The sequence below is a fragment of the Acomys minous genome, assembly GCF_964271855.1.
Source record: "Acomys minous genome assembly, chromosome: 15".
NCBI lineage: Eukaryota > Metazoa > Chordata > Mammalia > Rodentia > Muridae > Acomys > Acomys minous.
The window spans coordinates 24,453,600-24,466,820 of NC_140497.1; the positions used below are offsets into that span (position 1 = coordinate 24,453,600).

Consider the following 13,221-nt stretch of genomic DNA (forward strand, 5'->3'; position numbering starts at 1 on the left):
GGGCTGGAAAATGAAAGTGATAAGTTTTCTGATTCTGTGGGTTTTAATTATTAGCATTATAACGGCTGACGTAGAGCTCTCTCCTATCAGCAGAGGCTGTTTATGATTACATTCCTGCTGGGAAATCAGACTGTGTGTTAAAATTTTAATCTTTAATAACTATTTTTAAAGTAGGGAAGTAATTGATTGCCACTTCAGCAGTGAGTAAATTTTTTATATTTACTGAGTATCATGATTTCATTTCCATAATTTTCATGATTTCATCTTCTAACTTGTTTTTAAAATAGAGTATAATTTATTTATAAATGAGAACAAATAATAGTTTCCAGAAGTTGAAAAAGAGGTGATGTTGATACTGAATGTTCTGCTTTTATTTTCTTTTATGCTTTTGAGAGTTTTGTGATTTATATAAAGAGGATGAACCACGTTTTGCAACCAAAAATCTACTTAAACTGTAGGGACTGTGTATGGTGGCCCACACCTTTAATTCCAGCCCTCTGGAGGCAAAGGTAGGTGGATCTCTGTGAGTTCGAGGCCTGCCTGGTCTACATAGTAAGTCCAGGATAGCCAGGGCTGTTACACAGAGAAACACTGTTTTGAAAAACCAACCAATCAGACAAGCAAAACTGTTTGTAGACCAGCAGGATGGCTCAGGGGGGGAAGGTGCTTGCTCCAAGCCTGGTGACTTAAGTTCTGATCCCTGGGACCCACATGGTGGAGGAGGGAACAGTGTCCACAGACTGTCCTCTGACCTCGTGACATGGTACTGCTGCATACTCAAAAACATACACAAATAAAAATTTAAAACTCCTGCCTTTGTTTTTTTTGAAACAAGGTCTCATGTGGCCTAGGCTGTTCTTGAGCTCAGTGTGTAACAGACCTTGGCCTTGAACTCCTGATCCTCCTGCTTCTGCCTCCTAAGTGTTGGGATGAGACTGTTGACTGCATTTAGTCAGGTCAGGTCCCTGTAGAAGGAACCGCCAGGGTGATGAGGACACAGAGCCACCACTGTTTAGGCTCACAGGCTGTCTGTGGAGCACAGTCAGCTTTCCATCTCTATGTCTGCAGTCAGATGAAATTCTGGAGCCTCTTCCCTCCACTTTTCATCTTACTGAAGCTGAACTTTGAAAGCTATAACCATGAGCCCTGCTGTTCACCAGAAGAGATGTGTGGTCAGAGGTAGTCTGCATGACTACCAGCCCCCCCATTTTTGTAAGATGACTTCATCTCACATCTGCTTCCACGTGAGCAGCTCTCAGGGAGCCATGCATCTTGCTGGCATAAAGGGATACTTGTGTAGACAGGTCAAAATAGCTGGCATGTTGATTTGGTCAAGACAGGGATTTAAAGTCCCTGATGGTAAGAAATTGTTGCTGTCATGGGCTGGTCCTTTAAAGAGGCAATGCTTGTGGTCTTCTCGCATAGACCCTTTCCCACATTTCCCAACCTGTTAGCTGATGACTGTTGTGTGCCTTGAGATTGCCCCCTTTTTGACCAAGTGCCTGTACCTTCCCACCTCTCAGAGATGGAGGAAGGGGCCTGCTGCCTGTACCTTCCCACCTCTCAGAGATGGAGAAAGGGGCCTGCTACCTGTACCTTCCCACCTCTCAGAGATGGAGGAAGGGGCCTGCTGCCTGTACCTTCCCACCTCTCAGAGTTTTGAGGTAAGCAGGCGCCAGCCTCCACTTGTGGAGAGGGCCTCATGCCCTTTGCTTCTCTGTGGCTCTTTGATGAGCTCCGCGCACCACATGCTGATCTGTGCTGATTACTCCTCTGCATGTGTCTCACTCCTGAGTCCGTCTGTGACCTTTCTGTGTGTAACACTAGTGTGTAGTAACAGTTCACCTTTTCTCAAGGTTTGCATAAAGCTGAGCACTTGGTAATTTCCATTTTCTGTGAAATGTTTTTTTTCCAGTTGTTTAGTTTGATGCATAAGTTCCAGTTTTCCTATTTTAGATGCTGTGCAGTGCAGGATACACTATAAGAATAGGGAGGCAGTACGGCGGTGCCTCCAAACAAAACAAAAACCCAGCAATAGTGTGGGTGAAGTAATTAACATTAGAATACATGGTCGCTCCAGAGGAACCACCACATGTGAGTCTGCCTGTTTTAGTTGGAGGTACGCACTTTGACGGCGTGTTCTCACTCCAGACAGAATACTGTTGCGGGATGTGAAAGCTCTCACGCTCCACTACGACCGCTACACCACCTCCCGGAGGCTGGACCCTATTCCACAGTTGAAGTGTGTTGGAGGCACAGCTGGTTGTGATGCCTATACCCCCAAAGTGATCCAGTGCCAGAACAAAGGCTGGGATGGTTACGACGTCCAGGTAAGAGCTGCCGAGGCAACAGTTGAAAGGGAATTATGTTGTCTGACACTGTTCCTTGGGAGACATGAGCAAACACCAACTTGCCCAGATAGGGACTGTAAGGACACCACTAACATCCAAGCTGGCGAACCAGTGAGTCTGAGGGGTGACCTACAGGAGTTTGGGTGAGGGGTTACTTAGCAGGAGCAGACCACTGCATCATCAAAAGCCCACCCCAGCATGGGCCGTAGTTCCTGGCAGCTGGAAACCCTAGCTTACCACACAACCCACAGGCAGCTGGACAGGTGGGCGAGTGCTCTTCCAGGCAGCTCAGCTGGTTGAGATGCTCTGTTAGCAGTCTTTACTGCTTGTGTAGACACGAGGACAGGCCTAGTTGTTTACTTTCAGAGCTTAATGAGCTTCCTGCAGGATGGAGTGTGTCACCTCTAGTTAGGACCTAAGCCTGTGTCTCAGTGAGCTTCCTGCTGGATGGAGGTTTTATCTTGGAGAAAACTGATACACAGCAAATTTTAATCCAATAAACTATTTATTGAGACATCAATTTTTGAAAAAAAAAAACCTCCTAATATTCTCGCTTAATAAAAACCTTTTGTTGTTTTGCTTTTTAGACAGGGTCTCACTGTATAGGTCTAGTGGCTTGGAATTGGTTGTGTAGACCAGGCTGACCTCGAACTCAGAGTAATCTCTCTGTTTCTCCTTCTTAAGTGTTTGGATTAACACTTAAGCTCAAGTTTATATTTGCTGGTGGTAATGGTTTCACAGCCCTCCTTCCCCATTATTACTTAATTAGAATCTCCTGGCTAATGCAGACATCTCACATCCATTCTAAATTACTTTTACAGTCATGGTGGGGGTGTTAATGTTGAGCATATATTAAATGTGTCATATACCACATGAATAGATGTCAAGAAACTCATCTAGTAGGAGAGAGACAATAAATACTTGAATTGTATATATACCAACAAAGTGGTGTGAAACTTTTCTGGTTGGGGGCATTGGTGAAGACTCAGAGGAGACAGAGTGTTATAATAAATAAATTACATGCTGCACAACACGTGTAGTACAAGGAAGCTTATTGTGAGTAGGGCAAGGGAGAGAGGGAGAAGATACAGACTGAATGACTCATGAGGGAGGCGAATGTACAAAGTGGGAGGGCGACAGACAGAGAATCAGAGGAGCAGACATAGGGAGAAGAGAGCACAGTGACAGGTTGGCCCTATATATCTGGTGCTCAGCTGAAGTGAGCACACACTTGGCAGCTGCAGGTGATGATGTCAGTTTGCTAAGCAACCTAGGAGTGGCCTAGTGGATCATCGCGGGAACTAACACACAGGTGCTATGTTAGAAGGAATAGTAAAGTGTGGGCCCATGCTTAATTGCAGAAATTTAAATTGCAGTGAAGTACTCAGAAACCACTCTAGTGTATACTGTTGTAGATTCAACTTGTTCTGTTTACTTAAACCAGAAAATTCAGAAATCCTTTTCCAAATAAAATTAATACATAATTTTAGTAACAACAACAACAACAAAATGCATATTGTGTGAGTAGAAAACATTTGGTCTTGAAAGAAATCAAGAAAGATGTTTCAAAGTTGGACATAGTGGTCCATGCCTTTAATCTCAGCACTCAGGAGGCAAAGACAGGCAGTTCAGCTTTGTCTACATAGTGAGTTCCAGGAGAGCCAGAACTATACAATGAAACCCTGTCTCAAAAAATCACAAAAAACCGAAACAACAGAGTTGGGCAGGGAGGGAGGCAGGCAGGGAAGGAGGGAGGGAGGGAGAGAGGAAGAGAGAGAGAGAGAGAGAGAGAGAGAGAGAGAGAGAGAGAGAGAGAGAGAGAAGAAAGAGAGAGAGAGAGAGAGGCTGGGTGGGTGGGGGCTGGAGACAGAGAGAGACACCACAGAGAAAAAGAAAGATGCCCAAATCATTTCACTCCTAGGAATATATCCAAGAGAACTGAAGACATTTGTCTTTCGAAAAACTAGACAAGTATATGCAGGAATACTCAAATAGCTAAAACATAGAAACAGCCCTAATGAATACGTGTAGTCCATTTATAAGGTGGAGTGTTGTTTAGTCGTTAAAAAAGAGCAAAATGCAGATTGATGCTGCAACATGGTGGCCCTTGGAAACGTTCTTCTAAAGGAAAGACGGCAGTTGCAGGGACCTACGTGTCAGTGATGGTCCTCACAAGACACGACTGAGTAGGAGTAGGTAAAGCAGGCAGTCAGGGCAGGAAGCTGGGAGGGGAAGTGGGCAGCTGCTCGTGGGTTTGGGGATAATGATTAGATTTTAAGATCGGTTATAGTAATGGTTGTACAACTACATGAATTGTATGTGAATCACACTCAGCGAGGCTGCTTATTATAAACAGTACAGCAGTGCACCTGACCTTGAAAGAGAAGAATAATTTGGATAAAACCTGACAAAAGGCAGTAGAATCTGTGACAGTGTCCCAGCTTGTACCTCTAAACATTATGAGGGAAGCAGTTTATCTATTCAGCAAAAATTACAGAGTTTAAACTTGGCCTGCTTGCGTGCTTAGTTTTTGGTGGTGCCGGAGCTCAGACCCTAGATGCTGTACATGCCAGTCCCCGAGCTGTACTCCAGTCTCAGTTTGTGTAGTCTGAAGTGAGATTTTGCTCTGTTCTCTGGCTGGTCAGGAAGTTGGTGTGCAGCCTTGGCTGGTCTTAGACTCCAGCCTCCTGTTGCAGCGCTGTACAGTGTTGGCATTGTAAATTCGGGTCGTTGTGTCTGGCAAATACACCTTTCTCTGGATCTCTTTGTTTCTGTTTCTGTTTCTGTCTCTCTCTCTCTTTGGTAAAATGTAAGTGTCCCAGCCCATGGGGTCTTCAAACAGACAGGAGACATGAAGCAATGAGGGCAAGTCTGAATTCTGATCAAGCCCCGCTTATTGAAAATTCTTACAGGGTTTATATAGGCAGTATCTAGGGCAAGGGCAGGGTTGCTGTGGGAACCTAACGGCAGATATCCAGCCATCCGTCCTTGGTAGGAAGAACTCCAAGATTAGGGAGTGAGCTCTGAGGGAACGCAGCTTCGGAAGCAAGATAAGCAAGCAGCCTCCCAGGATCCAGAGGAGCCCGCTACGTGTCAGGCAGCAGGTCCCCGGGTCTGGGTGGAGTGGCCTGGGCTGCCCTCAGCCTGCTACGTGCCAGGCAGAGGTATAGAAAATGGAGTCTACAGACAAGGTTGTTTTAAGCCAAAAGCCGCTAAGGGCAGCTCCCCACATGTAAGCATTATGGATTCTTTTTGCAATTTTCACAATACTGTTTAAAAAAAGCTAAAGGAGATTATGTAGGATTAGGCCCTGTAAAGTCCGTCCATGGTTTTTAGAAAATGTATGTGGAAAGTTTTGTTTTTCAGAAGGTGGCCTGCTGTATGCAGCTGTTAGATCTTATATATCTGATGCTGATTTAAAAGCCATTTTGACTGTATTTACACCACTTCCCCCTTTCTTTTTCTTGCTCTAACTCCTCTCACACACTCCCCTTAAACTCATGGTTTTTTCTTTATTATTATGATATATATGCATATATAATATATAAATACAATGCACTGACTCCACTTAGTTTTGCAAACATCATGGATATTTTATAGTTCTGTGTTTAGTCCATTATCATCACGGTGGGAAGCATGGCAGCACGCAGGCAGACATGGTGCTGGAGAGGGAGCTGAGAGTTCTACATGTGGATCCGAAGGCAGCAGAGACTATGTGCCACACTGAGTAGTACATCTGGAGCATGGGTGACCTCAAAGCCCGCCCCCACAGTGACCCACTTCCTCCAACAAGGCCACGCCTCCTAATTGTGCCACTCCCTATGGGCCAAGGATTCATACCCATGAGTCTATGGGGCCATAGCTAGTCAAACCACGTGTACAGACAATGTGTAATACATCTGGGGAGTAAGGAGAAACGACAAAGTGATTGCTCCTGTGCCTACCACCACACCGTAGGATGCTAAGAGAACCACTGGTTTTGTCTCCTCCACACGCTGTCATTGTGTTGAATTTTGTGGATCATTCTTTTCTTTCATTGCAGTTTTGTGATAGCTAAATAATCCATGAGATATATATTGAAGGAAAAGAATCTTTCAGTTCTGAGAGACTGTTTTTCTTTCAGTGGGAATGTAAGACCGATTTGGATATTGCATACAAATTTGGTAAAACTGTGGTGAGCTGTGAAGGCTACGAGTCCTCTGAAGACCAGTACGTGCTCAGAGGTTCCTGCGGCTTGGAGTACAACTTAGATTACACAGAACTGGGCCTGAAGAAACTGAAGGAGTCTGGGAAGCACCAAGGCTTCTCTGATTATTACCACAAGTTGTACTCCTCGGATTCCTGTGGCGCTGGTGGACTGGTTACCATTGGGGTCCTGCTTGCTCTCGCCTTTGTGGTTTATAAGCTGTTCCTCAGTGATGGCCAGGGTTCTCCTCCACCGTATTCCGAGTACCCGCCATATTCCCAGCGCTATCCGAGGTTTACCAATGCGGCAGGAGCACCTCCCCCGGGCTTTAAGTCTGAGTTCACAGGTATGCTTCCCTGCTCAGGGCGGGAGGTGGGGTGCATGTGCGCCTGTTCTGAAGAAGACACTAATCGCATCTGGAAGCAAAACCTCTGTCTTCTTACTGGACTGAAAAAACTTCCCTTCTTTCAAAAAAGATTTAAAAATCTTTGTACTCCATGAAGGGCAGAAGTAGGTGTCAGAGCCTTGGGACTAGAGTTACAGGTGGTTTGTTTGTTTGTTTATTATTTATTGTTTTTTCGAGACAGGGTTTCTCTGTGTAGCCTTGACTGTCCTGGAACTCTGTACACCAGGCTGTCCTGGAACTCACAGAGACCCACCTACCTCTGCCTCCTGAGTGCTGGGATTAAAGCCTGCGCCACCACCTCCTGGCTTACAGATGGTTTTATTTAGCTGTTTGATATAGGTCCTAGAAACCAAACTTGGGTCCTCTGGAAGAGAAGTGCTCTTAGTCATCGAGCTACCTTTCCAGCCCTTCTTTTTTTAAAGAAAAAGTTAAAAGTATATATTATCATCTGTGTGCGTTATGTGTGGGTGTGGGGTATGTGCCACGGGGCTGGTGTGGAGGTCGGAGGATAACTGTGTTATGTGTGGGTGTGGGGTATGTGCCACGGGGCTGGTGTGGAGGTCGGAGGATAACTGTGTTATGTGTGGGTGTGGGGTATGTGCCATGGGCTGGTGTGGAGGTCGGAGGATAACTGTGTCCTGTGTGGGTGTGGGGTATGTGCCATGGGGCTGGTGTGGAGGTCGGAGGATAACTGTGTCCTGTGTGGGTGTGGGGTATGTGCCATGGGGCTGGTGTGGAGGTCGGAGGATAACTGTGTCATGTGTGGGTGTGGGGTATGTGCCACGGGGCTGGTGTGGAGGTCGGAGGATAACTGTGTCCTGTGTGGGTGTGGGGTATGTGCCACGGGGCTGGTGTGGAGGTCGGAGGATAACTGTGTTATGTGTGGGTGTGGGGTATGTGCCACGGGGCTGGTGTGGAGGTCGGAGGATAACTGTGTCCTGTGTGGGTGTGGGGTATGTGCCACGGGGCTGGTGTGGAGGTCGGAGGATAACTGTGTCCTGTGTGGGTGTGGGGTATGTGCCACGGGGCTGGTGTGGAGGTCGGAGGATAACTGTGTCCTGTGTGGGTGTGGGGTATGTGCCACGGGGCTGGTGTGGAGGTCGGAGGATAACTGTGTCCTGTGTGGGTGTGGGGTATGTGCCACGGGGCTGGTGTGGAGGTCGGAGGATAACTGTGTCCTGTGTGGGTGTGGGGTATGTGCCACGGGGCTGGTGTGGAGGTCGGAGGATAACTGTGTCCTGTGTGGGTGTGGGGTATGTGCCACGGGGCTGGTGTGGAGGTCGGAGGATAACTGTGTCCTGTGTGGGTGTGGGGTATGTGCCACGGGGCTGGTGTGGAGGTCGGAGGATTAACTGTGGACTCTGGATGCGCCTCTCCTTGCACCTTTATCTGGGTTTTATGTTGGGCCTGAACTCAATGTCAGGGCAGCCTAGCACCTTAGCAGCCGAGCCGGGTCACTGGCTGCTGCTCCGTGTCTAAGAGTACAATTACTGTTACTAAAGATTCCCGGTAAATTGTAGGTCACCATTTTAGCTGGAATATGCAGTCAGGTTTGTTAATACTCATTCTTTTGACTTCTACTTCATTCCATACACAATTCACTCAGTAAGTATTGTGGAACTTAACATAAAGAGTAAAACAACTTACTAGAATGAAATAGGAGATTATAGGTAAAGTCCCCGCCCCCTGCCCCTCACCCCAGTGTGTGTGTGTGTGTGTGTGTGTGTGTGTGTGGTGTTTGAGGCAGGGTCTCACTATGTATCCCTCGCTATCCTGGAATTTGCTTTATAGACCAGGCTGGCAAACTCACAGAAATCCATCTGCCTCTGCCTCCCAACTGCTGGGAAAAGGTGTGTGCCAGTACACCTGGCTAGATAAAGATTCTTTTTTTAGACAGGGTTTTTCTTTGAGCTCTCTTTGTAGAGCAGGCTGGCCTGGAACTCACAGAGATCCTCCTGCCTCTGCCTCCCGAGTGCTGAGATTAAAGGCGTGCACCACCACACCTGGCTAGATAAAGATTTTTTAATATAACGAAGAGTACTAGCTGGAAAAGGAAAGATAGGTAAACTAGAATTTATTTAAATTAAGAATTTCTGTGGGCAGTGTGCGGTGGCACAGTAATCCTAGCACTCAGGAGGCAAAGTCTCTGTTTGAGGCCAGCCTGGTCTACAAAGAGTCCAGGACAGCCAAGGCTACACAGAGGAGCCCTATCTTGAAAAAACAACAACAAAAACACAACAAACAAAACTAGTCTCAGGAGTATATGCGATGTCTTCTGACTTCTGTGGGCACCAAGTGTGCTGATCACAGAATGCAGAGTTCAAGTATAGGAGGCCTGAGTACTGTTGCTCTCAGAGAGCGTGCTGTGGGTTTGCTGTGCAAGGTGCTAAAGTAACTATTGATGTAGGTGGTGGTTACATGGAGGCAACAGCAGGCGTTACTGTTTCCCAGGTGTAGGTCATATTAGCATGCTTTCCTAGGTGTGTGCATGTTTACAGTCTCCTCCAAGCAGATGGTTGTAGTCTGACATCCTGATTGACAAGTGGCAGGCACCCTTTTCCAGTAGCGGCAGGTGCAGTTAACCTGGGGTTCTTCCAGAGCTTCACAGCACAGGAAGGGAGACCCTGAGAGAGTCCTCATCTAAAGCTGACCTCGAGCAAGGGAGATACTCCTGTAGGAGAACCGTCCTTGCAAGTCCTAACAACCTCTCTCCCTCTCTGCTTGTAGGGAATGTGTTTCTGAGTTACAAGCCAATATTCTGTAAATACCCCTTTGGAATTTAGCTTGTTCATGAGTTGAGGGCTGAGCATGGTTAGTAAGAAGTACTGTACAGATGAACTAATAAAATGCCATGTGTTAATCTAATAATGTGCATCTTATTTTAAGGACCACAGCATACTGGCCATGGTGCACCTTCTGGCTTTGGGAGCGCGTTTGCAGGCCAAGGCTGTGACGGTTCGGGGCCAGGGTTCTGGACCGGCCTGGGTGCTGGAGGGTTGCTAGGATACTTATTTGGCAGCAACAGGTAAGCTGTGCACTTGTTTTCTTTGCCCCAGCTCCTCTAGGATGCCCTTGCTTTGCTGCATTTGAATGTGGTTGTAAGGGGAACAAATGATGGCGACCTTGTTCTATTGACTATGACTGTTGCATAGAGGGGAAGGCACCGGGCTTTGGTTTGCTTTGCTCAGAATTATGTCCATTATTTTCCTTCATTGTCTTCTTTCCCCTGCTATCCTAAGAGACAGGAGAACGACTGTCTACCTGACATCTGAGCAAGTGAGAAGAAGACAGAGGAGGACACAGGCATTGGGAGGGGACATTGGCCGTCCAGCTAGGGGCTGATAGAGGAGGCGTGGGAAAGAGCTTGGGGCTGCGTTTGGAATGTCTCGAGTTTTACAGTCTCTGATCTCAGACTTTGGATGGGAATCCAGGAAGAAGGAATACTTGCTTCCTGCCACTTTCTGTTCCCATAACAGTTATAACTGACAGAAGTAGACACAGCATCTGTGTCATGGTACCCCTCACATATCAGAGCATTCAGGAAAAATATTGGCTAAAGATGCTGTTTTCTGATGACTTACAGAGTAGTTAAAAATTGTCTTCAGAAGAAAAGATGCCTAACTCACTTTTCTGTCTTTAAGGGCGGCGACCCCCTTCTCAGACTCGTGGTACTACCCGTCCTACCCTCCTTCATACACTGGCACCTGGAATAGTCGGGCCTACTCACCACTGGGCGGAGGCGCAGGGAGCTATTCTGCATCCTCAAATGCAGACTCAAGAACCAGAACAGCATCAGGTAAAAGCAGATGCTCCTGCTGTGTAGCAGGAGGTCCCTAAGCAGTTTCAGAACCCAAGATGCCCATGTATGAATAGTCATGGTTTTATTCATTGTGCCCTCCAAACGTGACAGTTGCACAGATAGCTGAGTCTGAAGCGGAGTTCAGATTCATTGTTCTTCACACTTTAAATATTTCCTGAAGTGGCCTTGAAATGAACCTTCCTGGACGGAAGTGTCTCCGAATGGTTAGCTTCAGAATCCTTTAAGCTCCAAGCCAGGGCCATCAATGTCTGCCTTTCAAATTCAATAGAATTATAAAAACATATTGGGTTACACTTGAAAAAGTGTCAGCAGTATGATTATAATATTTACTGTAAAGAGTGAAGAGGGTGTCTTATAGAAAGCAAAGATTTAATGTAAAAAACCGCTGTTAGAGGTAGTGAGAAACAAGGCAGATGTCGCCCCTGAGTGTTTCCCTTTCTTCAGAAGGAAGACACAGAACAATGAAGAAATAGGTCATGAAATTGATAGGAACATGTATAAATTGCTTAAAAGTGTAAAAGTACAGTTCTTAGTGCTGGTTTGGATATAAATGACATAATCACTTCTTACCTACTAAACTTGAGCCTGAACATTCCTGGGGCCCAGCAATTCTATTGTCAGATGCAGCCGTCCCGCCAAATGGGCATGGTATTGCTTCCTGGATCCAGGTGTACAAAAACCTATGGATGTTCATGTCCCTTACATAAAGATGGCATGGTGTTTGCATACCACTAGTACAGTATGCTCTCCCAGATGTTCTGTGTGTCTGGATTACAGTGCACACATTATGTATGTAGTTGTTGCACTGTGATGTTTACAGAGTGACAAGGAAAACGGTGGGTATGCACTACAGATGCATCTTTAAAAAATATATTCAAACTTTAGTTGATTGGGTCCGTGGATGTGGAACCCACAGATAGGGAGGGGCAGCTGTGTTTCAGCAGCGACAGAGGTCCATCATGCTGCACCGACAGATAAGCTCTAAGCTACGATAGCCTGTTTGTTACGGTGTATGTGGGGTGATGGTGGGTGGTAGTTGAGTAACACATTAAAACCGTTAACCCCCCTCCCCCATTTCTTCTGTTCAGCCCTGAGTTTGAGTTGTGAGTGAGACCACGGCCTGTGGTCCATTGCCCTCTCTGCATGTTTGTGGTTATTAGTCTCACGGTGGCATACTGCTTCCTTGTTAGCTCACAGGGGAGCGAGTGCTGCCTTGGTTTCCTAACAGCAAGAGTGTGTGAGGTTATGAGCCTTGCTGACTGAGAGGCTCTGCCTCGTCCACACCGTCCTGTTCCACCTGTGGTGCCTTGTAGCTTTCCCTCATAGCTTTCTTGTTTGCTGACAAGAAACGTGTATAATTTCTGAAACTTTATAAGCAACTTTCATATATTTTAAACAGCTAAGACACTATTTTTCTCATCCTAGGATATGGTGGCACCAGAAGACGATAAAACAGAAAGTTGGAAGCACCCACTGGATGCAGAGTTTCTAATTTGTCATCGTCTCTTTAACACCTGGATGATGGGAATATCCAAAAGTCGTGTGGTGTTTGTCCTTGTATAGCTGTTCATGTCCTGTTGTTTGTGGCCAAGACTTGTAGGTGACCAAGTGCTTTCGTTTGGTATGTTAGTGTAATAATGCACAGAAGTGATGCTACTGTGAAACACCGAAATTGTCCTGCTGATTTCTAAAGCCTGTGGTGCCAGAGGGAGCATCTAAGGCAGCATCGTCCTGAGACTGAGCTCGAACTGGGTGGCCTTAGTTGATGAGCCATTCCCTCATAGACACAATAATCCTCTATTTGGTATTAAAGCATTTGGTGTTTCTTGTTCTTTCAAACACGTAAGCCCAGCATTGGACTACTAGTTACGCTGATTTGTGGTTCCAATCGCTTGATCTTCAGAGCTTGGACCCCTCCTGTGGGGACTAGCATCTGGTGAGTCATCTTAACCTTTCGCAGGAAAGGGTTGAAAATGAGGAAGTAAATGACCGCTCATGGAATGGGTGGAAATCACTAGAGTGCCCAGGTTTCAGGTGGTAACATTCAGATGCTTCAACAGTCTCTCAGTAGCAAAGCATGCAGTTCTTGTGAAGTCTTAAACTCTCAGATGTCGTTGTAACAGTCTATTTCAGCCTTACATTAATATGACAGTAAATTAAAAAGAAAACAAAACCAAAAAAACCCAGGCGGTTTCCATGTTCTTTATACTAGCCATGGCATGATTCTTGTGTGGTTTCCTTTTCTCACACCAGGCACCTGCTGCTTAGTAACCATTTTCAAAATAACTTCTGGGGCAGTGATGGCGCAGCGCTTAAGAGCTTGCATTCCTCCTCTAGATGACCTGAGTTTAGATCCTAGTACCCATGTCAGGCAGCTCACACTGCCTCTACTCTACTTCCAGGGGGAGTGGTTGTGTCTGGTCTCCAAGGGCACCTGCACTCACATGCTGTGTGCGCA

At 46.3% G+C, this 13,221-nt stretch overlaps 1 protein-coding gene across 1 annotated transcript in view; it reads left to right on the forward strand.

Annotated features, from left to right (window-relative positions):
- SARAF (store-operated calcium entry associated regulatory factor) overlaps positions 1-12,945 on the forward strand; it is a 17,588-nt gene extending 4,643 nt beyond the window's left edge. Inside the window, exons 2-6 of the mRNA XM_084759330.1 lie at positions 2,152-2,330; positions 6,475-6,883; positions 9,830-9,968; positions 10,585-10,739; positions 12,189-12,945. Of these exons, the coding sequence (XP_084615456.1) occupies positions 2,152-2,330; positions 6,475-6,883; positions 9,830-9,968; positions 10,585-10,739; positions 12,189-12,214 (908 nt within the window). The 3' untranslated portion in view covers positions 12,215-12,945. The remainder of the gene's footprint in view (positions 1-2,151; positions 2,331-6,474; positions 6,884-9,829; positions 9,969-10,584; positions 10,740-12,188) is intronic.
- Positions 12,946-13,221: the final 276 nt, after the last annotated feature.